Source organism: Pipistrellus kuhlii, unplaced genomic scaffold (assembly GCF_014108245.1).
Source record: "Pipistrellus kuhlii isolate mPipKuh1 unplaced genomic scaffold, mPipKuh1.p scaffold_m20_p_4, whole genome shotgun sequence".
NCBI classification, from domain to species: domain Eukaryota; kingdom Metazoa; phylum Chordata; class Mammalia; order Chiroptera; family Vespertilionidae; genus Pipistrellus; species Pipistrellus kuhlii.
Window position 1 is genome coordinate 86,298 of NW_023425540.1, and position 11,744 is coordinate 98,041.

The 11,744-nt window shown below is 55.2% G+C and overlaps 1 protein-coding gene across 1 annotated transcript; it reads right to left on the reverse strand.

The window, feature by feature from the left end:
- On the reverse strand, window positions 1-711 carry GAPT (GRB2 binding adaptor protein, transmembrane). Its single transcript, XM_036410299.2, has 2 exons — window positions 631-711; window positions 1-591 (listed from the first exon to the last, which is right to left on the reverse strand). The coding sequence occupies exon 2, from the start codon at window positions 481-483 to the stop codon at window positions 37-39; it is 447 nt and encodes a 148-aa protein (XP_036266192.1). The 5' UTR covers window positions 484-591; window positions 631-711; the 3' UTR covers window positions 1-36.
- Window positions 712-11,744: the final 11,033 nt, after the last annotated feature.

Here is an 11,744-nt window from a genome sequence, read left to right on the forward strand (position 1 = left end):
GGCAGTGGCTCGGCTGGCTCCGGTGGCCGCAGTCGGTCAGTACGCGTCCGGGAGGATGTAGATGTCCTCGTCCTGCGGGCTGGCAGGTGTGCCGGGCGCGTGGAAGTTGTAATAGTCGCCCGAGGCCTGGTTCCCGTAGACGTGCTCCTCGCAGGCGGCCTGGCCCGCGTTCTCGTACAGCCCCGGCCCGCGGCCGCCCGCAGGCAGGTTCTCGTAGTGGTCCTGGGGGTCCTGGGGGCCCTGGGGGTCCTGGGGGTGCGGGCCGGGGGCCTTGGCGCCGCCGCCGGGGCGGCCCGCGGAGAGCGTCTGAGAGTAGTCCCCCCGCCCGCGCCGCCGCCGCAGGAAGCCGGGGAGCGCGAGGGGCGGCCGGCCCCGGTGCCTCCAGCGCCAGACGCAGGCCGCCCCGCCCGCCGCCGCCGCCAGCAGCAGCGACAGCCCCACGGCCACGGCCACGCCGGCCCCGCCCGCGCAGCCCTGCAGCATCGCGGCGCAGGCCGTGGCGTTCGGGGGGACGCCGAGGCCCCGCAGGAACTCACAGGCGCAGCCCGCGGTGAGGTCGCGGAGGCTGTGGTTCTGGTGCTGGTGCTGGTGCTGGTGCTGGTTCTGGTCCTGGTCCTGGGTGGAGGCCGCCGCGGGGAGCTCCCCCAGGCATCGCCCTCTGAGGCCCGAGAGGACAGCGGGGGGCAGCGCCCGGAGGCAGGCGGTGGCCAGGCGGAGCCGGTCGTCGAGGCTGAGGTTCCGCACCTCGTGCCCGTCCCACAGCAGCTGCACGGCGTCCGGGGGCGCCGGGCCCCACGGTCCTTCCGGGGCTGCGGGGGGAGGCGAGGCCGCCTGGCCGGGCAGGCAGCAGCAAAAGAGAAAACCCAGGGAAAGCACGGCAGGGCGGGCTGCCATCCGGGGCCTGCGGGGAAGAAGGAGCATATTGGTCACCTCTGAGGACACTCCATTCCCACCGACACCCCGATTCCGGAGGGCAGCGTGCGCACACTGGCCCACCCCACAAGGGCCTTCGGGCCCCACAAGGCGGGCATTTCCTCGCCGCGCACACCCCAAGCCACAGCACTCCCCACACAGCTGACGACCCCTGCCTGGAGTGGAGGCTGCCTCCCCCCTGGCAAACAGGGCAGCAAGGCCTGGGCATCTTTCCAGGCTAGAGAACAGAGACCTGGCGCAGAGGAGGCATCAGTGATGCTGAAGGAACGAGGAACACACAACTGGCTCCAATCCCGCACCAACCTGCTTACACTGACGCTTCAGAACTCGAGATACAGCTCAGCTGGCGTGGTTCAGCTGATCCGGCGTTGTCCATGCACCAAAAGGTGGCCAGTTCTAGGGCACATACCCAGGCTGCGGGCTCCATCCCCAGCAGGGGGAGTGCAGGAGGCAGCCAATGGTTGTTCGGTCTCTCGTCAATGTTCACTCTCTCTCCCTTCTTCTAGCTAAACATCAATTAAAAAAAAAAAACACCTTTAAAAATATACCTCAAGATATGTCTTCTACAGGAGGGAACAGTTTATGCTTAAGAGAAGATAAATGTGACATAAAACAAAATATTGTTGGAAGCCTTCCTAGCACCATTCTCAAAACTTCCAGCCAACAACTTCCATTCAATTAAAATGTTAGAGTGTTTTCTTCAATGTTTTAAAATTGCACAGAGAAACAGAAAGGACTGTATTGATGCTCTAGTTTGATTTTTATCAACAAAATATCACAGTGTTTTCCCAATCATACAGAGAAATGGTTACACCCAGTAGTTGTTTTTGTCTTATTGATGTAATTGACATATACTGGATATATGTTGAAGATGTGCCACATAATTTGACAGGTGTGTATATTTCGAAGTGACTGCTACATTAAGTTCAGTTAACACGCATCGCCTCCCATAGTTACAATTTTTTTCTTGAGGTGAGAAATTTTAAGATCTGTTCAAATATGCAATATTGTTAACAATACAGTCACCGGATATAGTTCATTGTGCTTGTGAAAGGATTATCATCTTTAATTAATTAATCTCCAGTTCAGAGTTCCCTTTGGTCACCTTCTAACACCCTTCCCTGGATTACTATCTCCTTCAACCCTGTGGCTGCCACACGAAGCAGACGCTGCTGTAGTCTCCACATTACACATGAGAAAAGACAAGATTAAAGCAGGTAAGTCACTTCTTTAACAAGCAAGAAGCTGCTGAATCAAGATTCAAGTAAAACTTCTTCCTCGGAACACTATTCTCACCCAGATTCCTGACACACACAGCTGTCGTGTCGCTGTGACTCCAGGGCTGGGAGCTGATCTAATTCACCTCTGTGACCAGCATGGCTAGTTGATCAAGGGTTGGTTAATGAATGAGCAGCCTGCCTTAGGTAACATAGAACCATGAACAGGAAAAAGGAAGCCCACAACCTGGTCCTGGCTTTCTGTGACTCGTCCAGTCCAATAGAGACCTTGTCCATGCTACTCCTGGTTACAATCCATCAGGCGGACACACACTAGATGTGAATGTGTCTGACACACCTTAGGGACCATAACCCACCGACACATGACGGACTCTCGGGCACTTTTCTGGATCCCTCCTCCACACGCCCGACTCTGAGGACAAGGGATTGGCGTGTCACTTCGGACACAGCGGAGAGCTGATCACACTCGTTCTGTTTTACAGCACACATACACACTCCAACAATTGTTTGCTCACATGGGAGCCAAATTTTAAACCCTGGGTGAGAGGCATCAGCTCTTTAGAAGGCGCCAGGCGGCACCCACTGGGGAGTCGCCCCTCAGCTCCCAGGAGGAGCTGTGTTTGACCTCTATGCTGCTCTGAGCAGAACGGATGCTGCAGGACACCCCAGTGTTACAACTGCTCGTCAGAGATGTGTCACTTAGACAGAGAGGACTTTCTACAGGAAAATAAATGCACCCTTTCTTTTCTTCAAAGTAAGTTAACGGGAAAACCCCGCAATACATACACAAGGACCTGGTAGAATGAAAACACAGTAAACAAAAGCCTTTTAGTCTCACCATCAATAAGCTTCTCTTTGCTCAATCTGGAAGAAGACTTTTTGGTGTGTGTGTGTGTGTGTGTGTGTGTGTTTTGAAAATAGTTCCAACAGGTTACCCAACAATTCTTCATTTGTCTTAAAATCACAACTTGTTGATAAACTTCTGGATTTTCAAAGTCAGACCCTGCCCTTCTGTTTGGAAACAACGCAACAGCCAAGCAAACCTCACATTGTGAGCAGACACACCTGCAAAGAACCAGCAGCACACCCGCACCACCACCCCCCGCCACCCCAGACAGGCTTGATGCGGCAAAAGCCGTCAGCGATGAAGCTGAGCTGGTCTCCTCACAGCACAGGGGGTTCCTGCTTACCTCAGTGGCACGCCGGCACTCCACTGCCCTCCGGTCCGTTTTAAACCACTTTGGTGGTGCCTGTTCCTCTTTTCTCTTGGCCAGCACTTCCTCCTTCCCCTCCTTTCGATGATTTCGTGCTTGCAGAGCTTCCTGTCTCGGGGGAAGTTCCGGTCAGATGCACAGGTGTCTGTTCAGGGAAGTCCAGCCTGCATCTTTAGCTCCTGCTTTATCGAAAATGACACACAGAGCCCGCTGGTCTCTGAATCGAGCAGTAATGCAATCCTCACTTTATTCTCCATCCAATGCATTTCCGTGACACTTTGTTTTCAAAAAGAAATTTTTTAAATGAAGAGGTCTTGGCTATGTACTTGTTTCCTCCCCGATGGCTGGGACAGATCTCATCATGGACAGTATGTCCCGGTGCCTGGCTCCCTCACTCTAGGTCCCTCACTCTGTGTCTGTAGCGTCTCTAAGACCGGCTCTCTGAGCACTAAGTGGGAAGTGGTGAGGTGGGCAGAGGGGAGGACAGAGATGGGGTCTGCCTGTCATGCATTGGTGACTTCCCAGCTGCTAGGTGAACAAGGGGGATCAGAAGCCAACATCCTGAAGTGCAAGCGGGCTCAGCAAGAGGAAGGCACACCCTGCAGCCTTCCCACTGACCACTCAGACCCAGGAGCGGAGGGCTGGAGCACACCATGTACGGGGCTGTGGGAGCAGAGAGGCACCATAGGGAGTCCCACAGAGCACGGCTGGCCGGGTGCGGCAGGGGGTCTGGCAGGTCCCAGAGGGACTGCACGCAGCCCTCCCTCCCTCACACGGGCACACGGTCTGCACTCAGCCCTCCCTCCCTCACACGGGCACACGGTCTGCACTCGGCCCTCCCTCACAGGGGCACACGGTCTGCACTCAGCCCTCCCTCACAGGGGCACACGGTCTGCACTCAGCCCTCCCTCACACAGGCACACGGTCTGCACTCAGCCCTCCCTCACAGGGGCACACGGTCTGCACTCAGCCCTCCCTCACAGGGGCACACGGTCTGCACTCAGCCCTCCCTCACAGGGGCACACGGTCTGCACTCAGCCCTCCCTCACACGGGCACATGGTCTGCACTCAGCCCTCCCTCACAGGGGCACATGGTCTGTACTCAGCCCTCCCTCACAGGGGCACACGGTCTGGACGCAGCCCTCCCTCACACGGGCACACGGTCTGCACTCAGCCCTCCCTCACAGGGGCACACGGTCTGCACTCAGCCCTCCCTCACACGGGCACATGGTCTGCACTCAGCCCTCCCTCACAGGGGCACACGGTCTGTACTCAGCCCTCCCTCACAGGGGCACACGGTCTGCACTCAGCCCTCCCTCACACGGGCACACGGTCTGCACTCAGCCCTCCCTCACAGGGGCACACGGTCTGGACGCAGCCCTCCCTCACACGGGCACACGGTCTGCACTCAGCCCTCCCTCACAGGGGGACACGGTCTGCACTCAGCCCTCCCTCACACGGGCACACGGTCTGCACTCAGCCCTCCCTCACACGGGCACACGGTCTGCACTCAGCCCTCCCTCACAGGGGCACACGGTCTGGACGCAGCCCTCCCTCCCTCACACGGGCACACGGTCTGCACTCAGCCCTCCCTCACAGGGGCACACGGTCTGCACTCAGCCCTCCCTCACAGGGGCACACGGTCTGCACTCAGCCCTCCCTCACAGGGGGACACGGTCTGCACTCAGCCCTCCCTCACACGGGCACACGGTCTGCACTCAGCCCTCCCTCACACGGGCACACGGTCTGCACTCAGCCCTCCCTCACAGGGGCACACGGTCTGGACGCAGCCCTCCCTCCCTCACACGGGCACACGGTCTGCACTCAGCCCTCCCTCACAGGGGCACACGGTCTGCACTCAGCCCTCCCTCACAGGGGCACACGGTCTGCACTCAGCCCTCCCTCACAGGGGCACACGGTCTGCACTCAGCCCTCCCTCACAGGGGCACACGGTCTGGACGCAGCCCTCCCTCACACGGGCACACGGTCTGCACTCAGCCCTCCCTCACAGGGGCACACGGTCTGCACTCAGCCCTCCCTCACACGGGCACACGGTCTGCACTCAGCCCTCCCTCACACGGGCACACGGTCTGCACTCAGCCCTCCCTCACAGGGGCACACGGTCTGGACGCAGCCCTCCCTCCCTCACACGGGCACACGGTCTGCACTCAGCCCTCCCTCACAGGGGCACACGGTCTGCACTCAGCCCTCCCTCACAGGGGCACACGGTCTGTACTCAGCCCTCCCTCACAGGGGCACACGGTCTGTACTCAGCCCTCCCTCACAGGGGCACACGGTCTGGACGCAGCCCTCCCTCCCTCACACGGGCACACGGTCTGCACTCAGCCCTCCCTCACAGGGGCACACGGTCTGCACTCAGCCCTCCCTCACAGGGGCACACGGTCTGCACTCAGCCCTCCCTCACAGGGGCACACGGTCTGTACTCAGCCCTCCCTCACACGGGCACACGGTCTGCACTCAGCCCTCCCTCACAGGGGCACACGGTCTGCACTCAGCCCTCCCTCCCTCACACGGGCACACGGTCTGCACTCAGCCCTCCCTCCCTCACAGGGGCACACGGTCTGCACTCAGCCCTCCCTCACACGGGCACACGGTCTGCACTCAGCCCTCCCTCACAGGGGCACACGGTCTGCACTCAGCCCTCCCTCACACAGGCACACGGTCTGCACTCAGCCCTCCCTCACAGGGGCACACGGTCTGCACTCAGCCCTCCCTCACAGGGGCACACGGTCTGCACTCAGCCCTCCCTCCCTCACACGGGCACATGGTCTGCACTCAGCCCTCCCTCACAGGGGAACAGTCTGCACGTGACGTCACAGACACAGGTTCACATGGAATCACATATGCTCCTCTGCCGGTCAGGATTGCGGCACGCGCACCCAGGTTTCCCTTTAGAACCGGGCACGTCACCAAGCCCTTGACTCCAGATTTGCTGCAGATAAATCAGGCGCAGGGGTCCTGCCTGGCCCCTCGCTCCAGATAGGGACTTCTTAAAGTGACAGAACCGTTCTCTGAGACGATAGGAGGAATGCCGTGTGTATTCAAACAGAAGGGCTGTGTGATAGTCTCGCAGGGGTCAGGTATTCCAGCCTGAGGTCCGTGCTTCCTGTCTTCGGCCTGGAAACCATTTTTATTGTCTGCTTACGTCATTTCCTGTCACAGGGGTCCAGCCTGGGCTCCTTCCCCGGTTTGGGTGGCTTCGGCATCACGAAGTCTGGGTGGTGATTTCTGTCCTGCAGTAACTGAGTCTGGATAGTTTGTATCAAATAAACCCCCTTCTCCGTCACTAACAACCACTTCATTTAATTGAAATTTAGATTCCCAGACATTTCTTTGGTAGCATTAATATACTTTTAACCATGTTTTTATTTTCTTCAGATACTTGGACGAGCACCTGTGGTCATCACGGACATGCTTGTTCCATCGCCTTTCTCTGCCGCTGCTGGTAAAAGTGCCTCCCTGCCTGCCATGGAGGAGCCCGCACCGCACGCTGGTGTCGGGTGTCTCAGGGGACCGGACCGGCAGAAGCAGGTGTTCCCTGGGCGAGGGATCAGCAGGTTTGTTAACACTGATTGGTCTATGGGATCAACCAAAAAGCTGCAATGGAATGAGTCACTGCCTCCCGGCTGTGTGGGGCAAGGAGTTCAGGAAAACGGTGAAGTGAGGGAAGGCGCCGCTGGAGACGGGAGAGAAGGCGCGTGAGCAAGAAGAGTCCCTCAGTCACGGAGAGCTGTCCCGTTAGCAGCTGGCAAACCGAATCCTATGATGTTGGGGGCGGGGATGGGGAGACAGATTTTACTGAATGGGAACTCCGGTATTATGTAGCCAAGGAGTTCATTCCCAAACCCGGAAGTCTATCAGAATCACTTAGGAAGCTTTTTTTTTTTTAACAAACAAACAAACAAACAAACAAAAAACAACCACGAATTCCTAGGACGCTGGAGATTCTGCCTCATGAAGTCTGGAGTGAGGCCCAGGGACCTGAATTTAGAATTAAACACCCACAGTGCTTCTTGGAGGGTAAGGCCTGGGGGCAGGGGATTACTTTTCATTTCACATCTTTCATCCTATTTGACTTTTCCCATTACTTTTAAAATAAAACAAACGCTGAACCTCCCAGATGATGCTGGTTTGTGGCCGGTTTTGAAACAGAGGACCGCACTGCCAGGGGAGGCACGTGAGGTGGGCTCTGGGGCTGAGGAAGCAGAGGGGAGCGGGCTGTGTCCGCTTCGGCACCCATCCATCAGGCGCCTTACTGTGGACCCCTCTGCTCCCGCCCCTTCCACTAAGACTCAGCCGCCTCCCCAGCACTCGGGGTGCCGCCTGGTCGGGGTGGTGCTGCCTGGTCGGGGTGGTGCCGCCTGGTCGGGGTGCTGCCTGGTGGGGTGGTGCTGCCTGGTCGGGGTGGTGCTGCCTGGTCGGGGTGGTGCGAGGGGGCTCTGCACCAGCCCTTCCTCAGGCTGCGAGACGCCTGGGCTCTAACTGACCAGCATCTTCGTCCGGAAGGAGCAGGTGGAGAGGGGGACGGTGACTTAGACGTCACGAAAGGTGGAGGCTGTCAGACAGGACAGGCTTTTGGCTCATCCGTTCCCATCTTGTCTGTAAATGACCTTCTGGTTCGAGTCGAGGAGTCCTCCATGTCGCGGGAGGGAGACTGAGCTGGGCGAGTGGCACGTCTCTGGAGCCTCAAGCCCGGGGGCGGTGAGGCTGGTGGGAGAGAGGCCTGGGGACTGAACCGTAGGGCCGCCTGCCACAGCCGGGCTTCTGCTCTCTAACGCTCGGACCCTGACTTACGTAAGTGCGTGGTTCAAAGTCCCGTTTGCCCTGAAGCCCAGGGGCCAAGCCGTCGTACCCAAAGGACAGCTCTGGCCTCCGGGGCCGGTGACCCGGGACCCAGTGCTCGCTTCACGGACAGATGGCGTGCGCTGGAAGCCGTGCCCGTCAGAAGCCCCCGAGGCCGAGCGGCTGCCCGTCAGGGAGGGTGTGCAAAGCGGTTTTCGCGATTAGCATCCACTTCCTCTCAGAGCAACTACCTCTTTTCACCATGTCTTTCCTCATGGCCACCCAGGCCAGATAACGAGAGGGACCCCACCCTCACGACCCCACCCTCCCTGGTATCCCTTCCGAATAGGAAAATAAGGGACTCTGGGAACATGGCTGCGCAACACGAGAACATTTTACTTCGGGAATAAACCGAGAGCTGCATAATGAGCGCTCCCACAGCAGGACATCTTAGCCTGTGAACATCGTTTCACATCAGAGAACCAATCAAATCAATTACGTCAACAGGTCTTGCTGCTCATTGGAGGAGGAGCGTCCTTTAAATGGGATCAATAACAGCGTCTGACTGCCAGCTTCCTCAGGATGCTGAGAGGTGCGAGACCTCCTTCTTCCAGGACCAGGGACGGCGGTACCATGATCACCTCAAACCGGGCCTCCGGCGGCAGGGCTGCCTCGGGGACACTCCAGGTCCTGGAGAGGTGACAAGGCTCCAGAAGAAGCTGCCACCATCTTCTCTGGTCTGGGAGGTGGCGTGGACCACCCTGCTAAGGAGCTTTTAGACTGATTCAGGCTTGCGTCCCAGCCACAAACATTTCCAAAGGGTCCTGAGGGTCTAATCGAACATTTGTAGTCTCAGAAGTCACCAACGAGCCAATCTTGACCTCTGGGGTCTTTCTGAGCTGGCACCCCTCTCTGCTGTCTGATCTTGATCAAACCAGCTTTCCTCCGTGTAAAATGGGAACTGGAGAGTGTAGCAAGAAAACAATAGTCTGCAGAGTGCTCCAAGTTCACCTCTCTCCAGACCCCCATCCTCAGCTGCCCACTGTGCTCAGAGTGGCAGGGACGGTTCGATTCCCAGTTGGGGCACATGCCAAGGTCTCGGGCATGATGTGCGGCATGATGTTTCCATCTCTCTCTCTCCCTCTTCCTTCCTCTCTAAAATAAATAAAAATGTATCTTAAAAAATAAATAAATTCTAAAAGTTTCTATTTTATTCTGTGACCTGGAACAGCTTAAAAAGTATTGGAATTATTGAACTTTAATAGTGACACAGATTTGCCCCATGAAACCATCTAGGCCTGAGGGCTTTTTAGGGGGCAGTTTTTGACAAGTTTCTCTATTTCTGTGGAAATTGGTCTTGCTAAATTTTTTAATTTTTCTAACATCAGATTTGATAAATATTTTCATAGACTTAGGCTACTTATGTGGACTAAGTCTCTCCAGTTATTCCTTAAATTCCCTCTATGGTTATTTTAAGTACATTTTCTGTCTCTCTGTTGTCCTCTTTTCTGAGGGAAAGAGAAGATAGATTCTGGGCTAGCTAACAATTTGTGTTTTATTACTTTTTTTATAAAAAATGTTTTTATTGACTTTAGAGAGAGAGGAAGGGACAGAGAGCCTCGTGGAAGGCAAACTGTACCAGGCCAGAAACAGTGCTTGGCTGTATTCCAAGAGGTCTGAGAGCTGGTGCTGCCTCATTTTCCTCCACGTGCTAAGATTTAGGTTTGCATTTCTTACATGATGCCATTGTTTTTTAAGGTTGGCTCTGACATACCTTACAAATGCTTTGGAATCTTCCCCCGTAATCCTGAGAGGGATGGAGAAAACTGCAGGCCCACCTCTGGGACAGAGCAAGCCCAAGTGTGACCCTCTGCTAACTGGCTGCTCCAGAGCTCCAGTGGCAGGAGGGGCTGGGGGAGAGTAGGAGGCCCGGAGAGAGAACAGCGCCGGGCCTGTCCGTCCGCCTGCCTTCTGAGGACACAGGGACCCTCCCGGGGGGAGAGGGGAGAAGTCCCTCTGTCATTGCTGCTAAATACCCTTGTTCGCATTGAGTTGTTCAGCACTCCACATGTGCACGGTGAATGCCTTACTCTCTCCTACAGAGGAGCAGTGCTGGGGAATGCTCTAACAAGCTTCCTTGTGTCTGCTGTGCTGAACGCTCTGGGGGGAGCTGAAACTCACCGAGTCAGATCTCCTTCCTGGTTTTTATTTCCCACCTGCAGTGCCCAGAGATTTCCCAATATAATAAATGTCAAGATGAATGAGCAGGAAGGGACCAGTCTCTTCAAATAGTTTAACAAGAGTAACACTGGGTCTCGTAAGGCATTGGTATTAAAATAGGATGACAAAAGAGGGTCTTCATGTTCAAGGACAGTTTTTCAGGGGCTGTAGGGTGATGTTGGTCCACACAGCATTCCACGAGAGTGGGATTCTGGTGAAGGGTGTGTCTGACTCCAGGGACTGGGAAGTCTGAGGGAAAGGTGATAAGTAATGGTCTTAAATGAACAGAAGTTCAAACTGCATGTGTGAGGAGATGCAAACTGCAAGATGCAAACGTTCAAAAGGAGAGGAAAGAAGGATGTTCTCTAAAAGTTTTATAAGACGTCAATAAGTCTTCATACTTACAGAAGGTCTTCATTTCCAAGAATGAGGAAAAGCTAAAACATCTTGAGCTTATTTTTGTTATATTCTCAATAATTTTTATTTATTTATAAGACTTTAAATAAATTGACTTTGAACTATGGTAGCAATTATACTTGGGTAAAAACTACTGTTTGAATTTTAACCCTACTATTCTGACTTCGACCTTCACTTACTTGCTTTGTTCATCGCGCGATGGGCTTAGGGAGGATGAGTTCAAGGTCTGGGCAAGGTTACAGGCAGAACTTTCTTTTTCATTAAAGAGCGAGCGCTACGTACACTTATTGGTTATCTCAATACTGGCCTCGAAAACAATGCTGTTCTGTCCAGTTAAGAAAAGTGCACCTGGCATGGTATTGAGATTGTGGGCATTCTGGTCTCTGGCCTGCAAGGTCAGACAGCTAGGTTTGTCTTCATCGTTCTTCAAAGGGGCTAAAGCAAACTAGAAAGAACAAAGGGGCTAAAGCAAACTAGAATTTTATCTAGAAAGAACAGCAGAAGATTCCAAACAACAGTTTGTTGCAGAATGGGGGTTTTCCTCCTCAGAACCTTTAAAAATAACCACCTGCCCTTAAAGCGGCACAGTCGTGTAGGGTCCGCCTGTGTGTGGTGCTCTTGCGGCTGCCCTGGCCAGTCAATAAATTCTTTGCCTGCTTTTTTAATAAATTATCAGCCTCCGGTGGTCTTATTTTGAAACCAGGGTTTGACCCCACAACAGACTTTAGAAAAAAAGTGTGCCCTTTAAGACAGATGCAAAAGTGAGGTGACTTCCAGGTGGGCATGACTGGACAGCACTGAGTGGCATTACCACTTGTACCAGCAGAGGGAGTGCTAAGTCCACTGCAATGACAGCTGTGCTTTGTGCAACGGTGAATGGGGTTGGGGTGCTCTTGCAGGGAAGTGACTGGCCCCCACA

Bases quoted from the DNA above. Each gene is read 5' to 3' on its own strand.
- GAPT (XM_036410299.2), bottom strand. From the start codon at position 483: ATGCTGCAGGGCTGCGCGGGCGGGGCCGGCGTGGCCGTGGCCGTGGGG.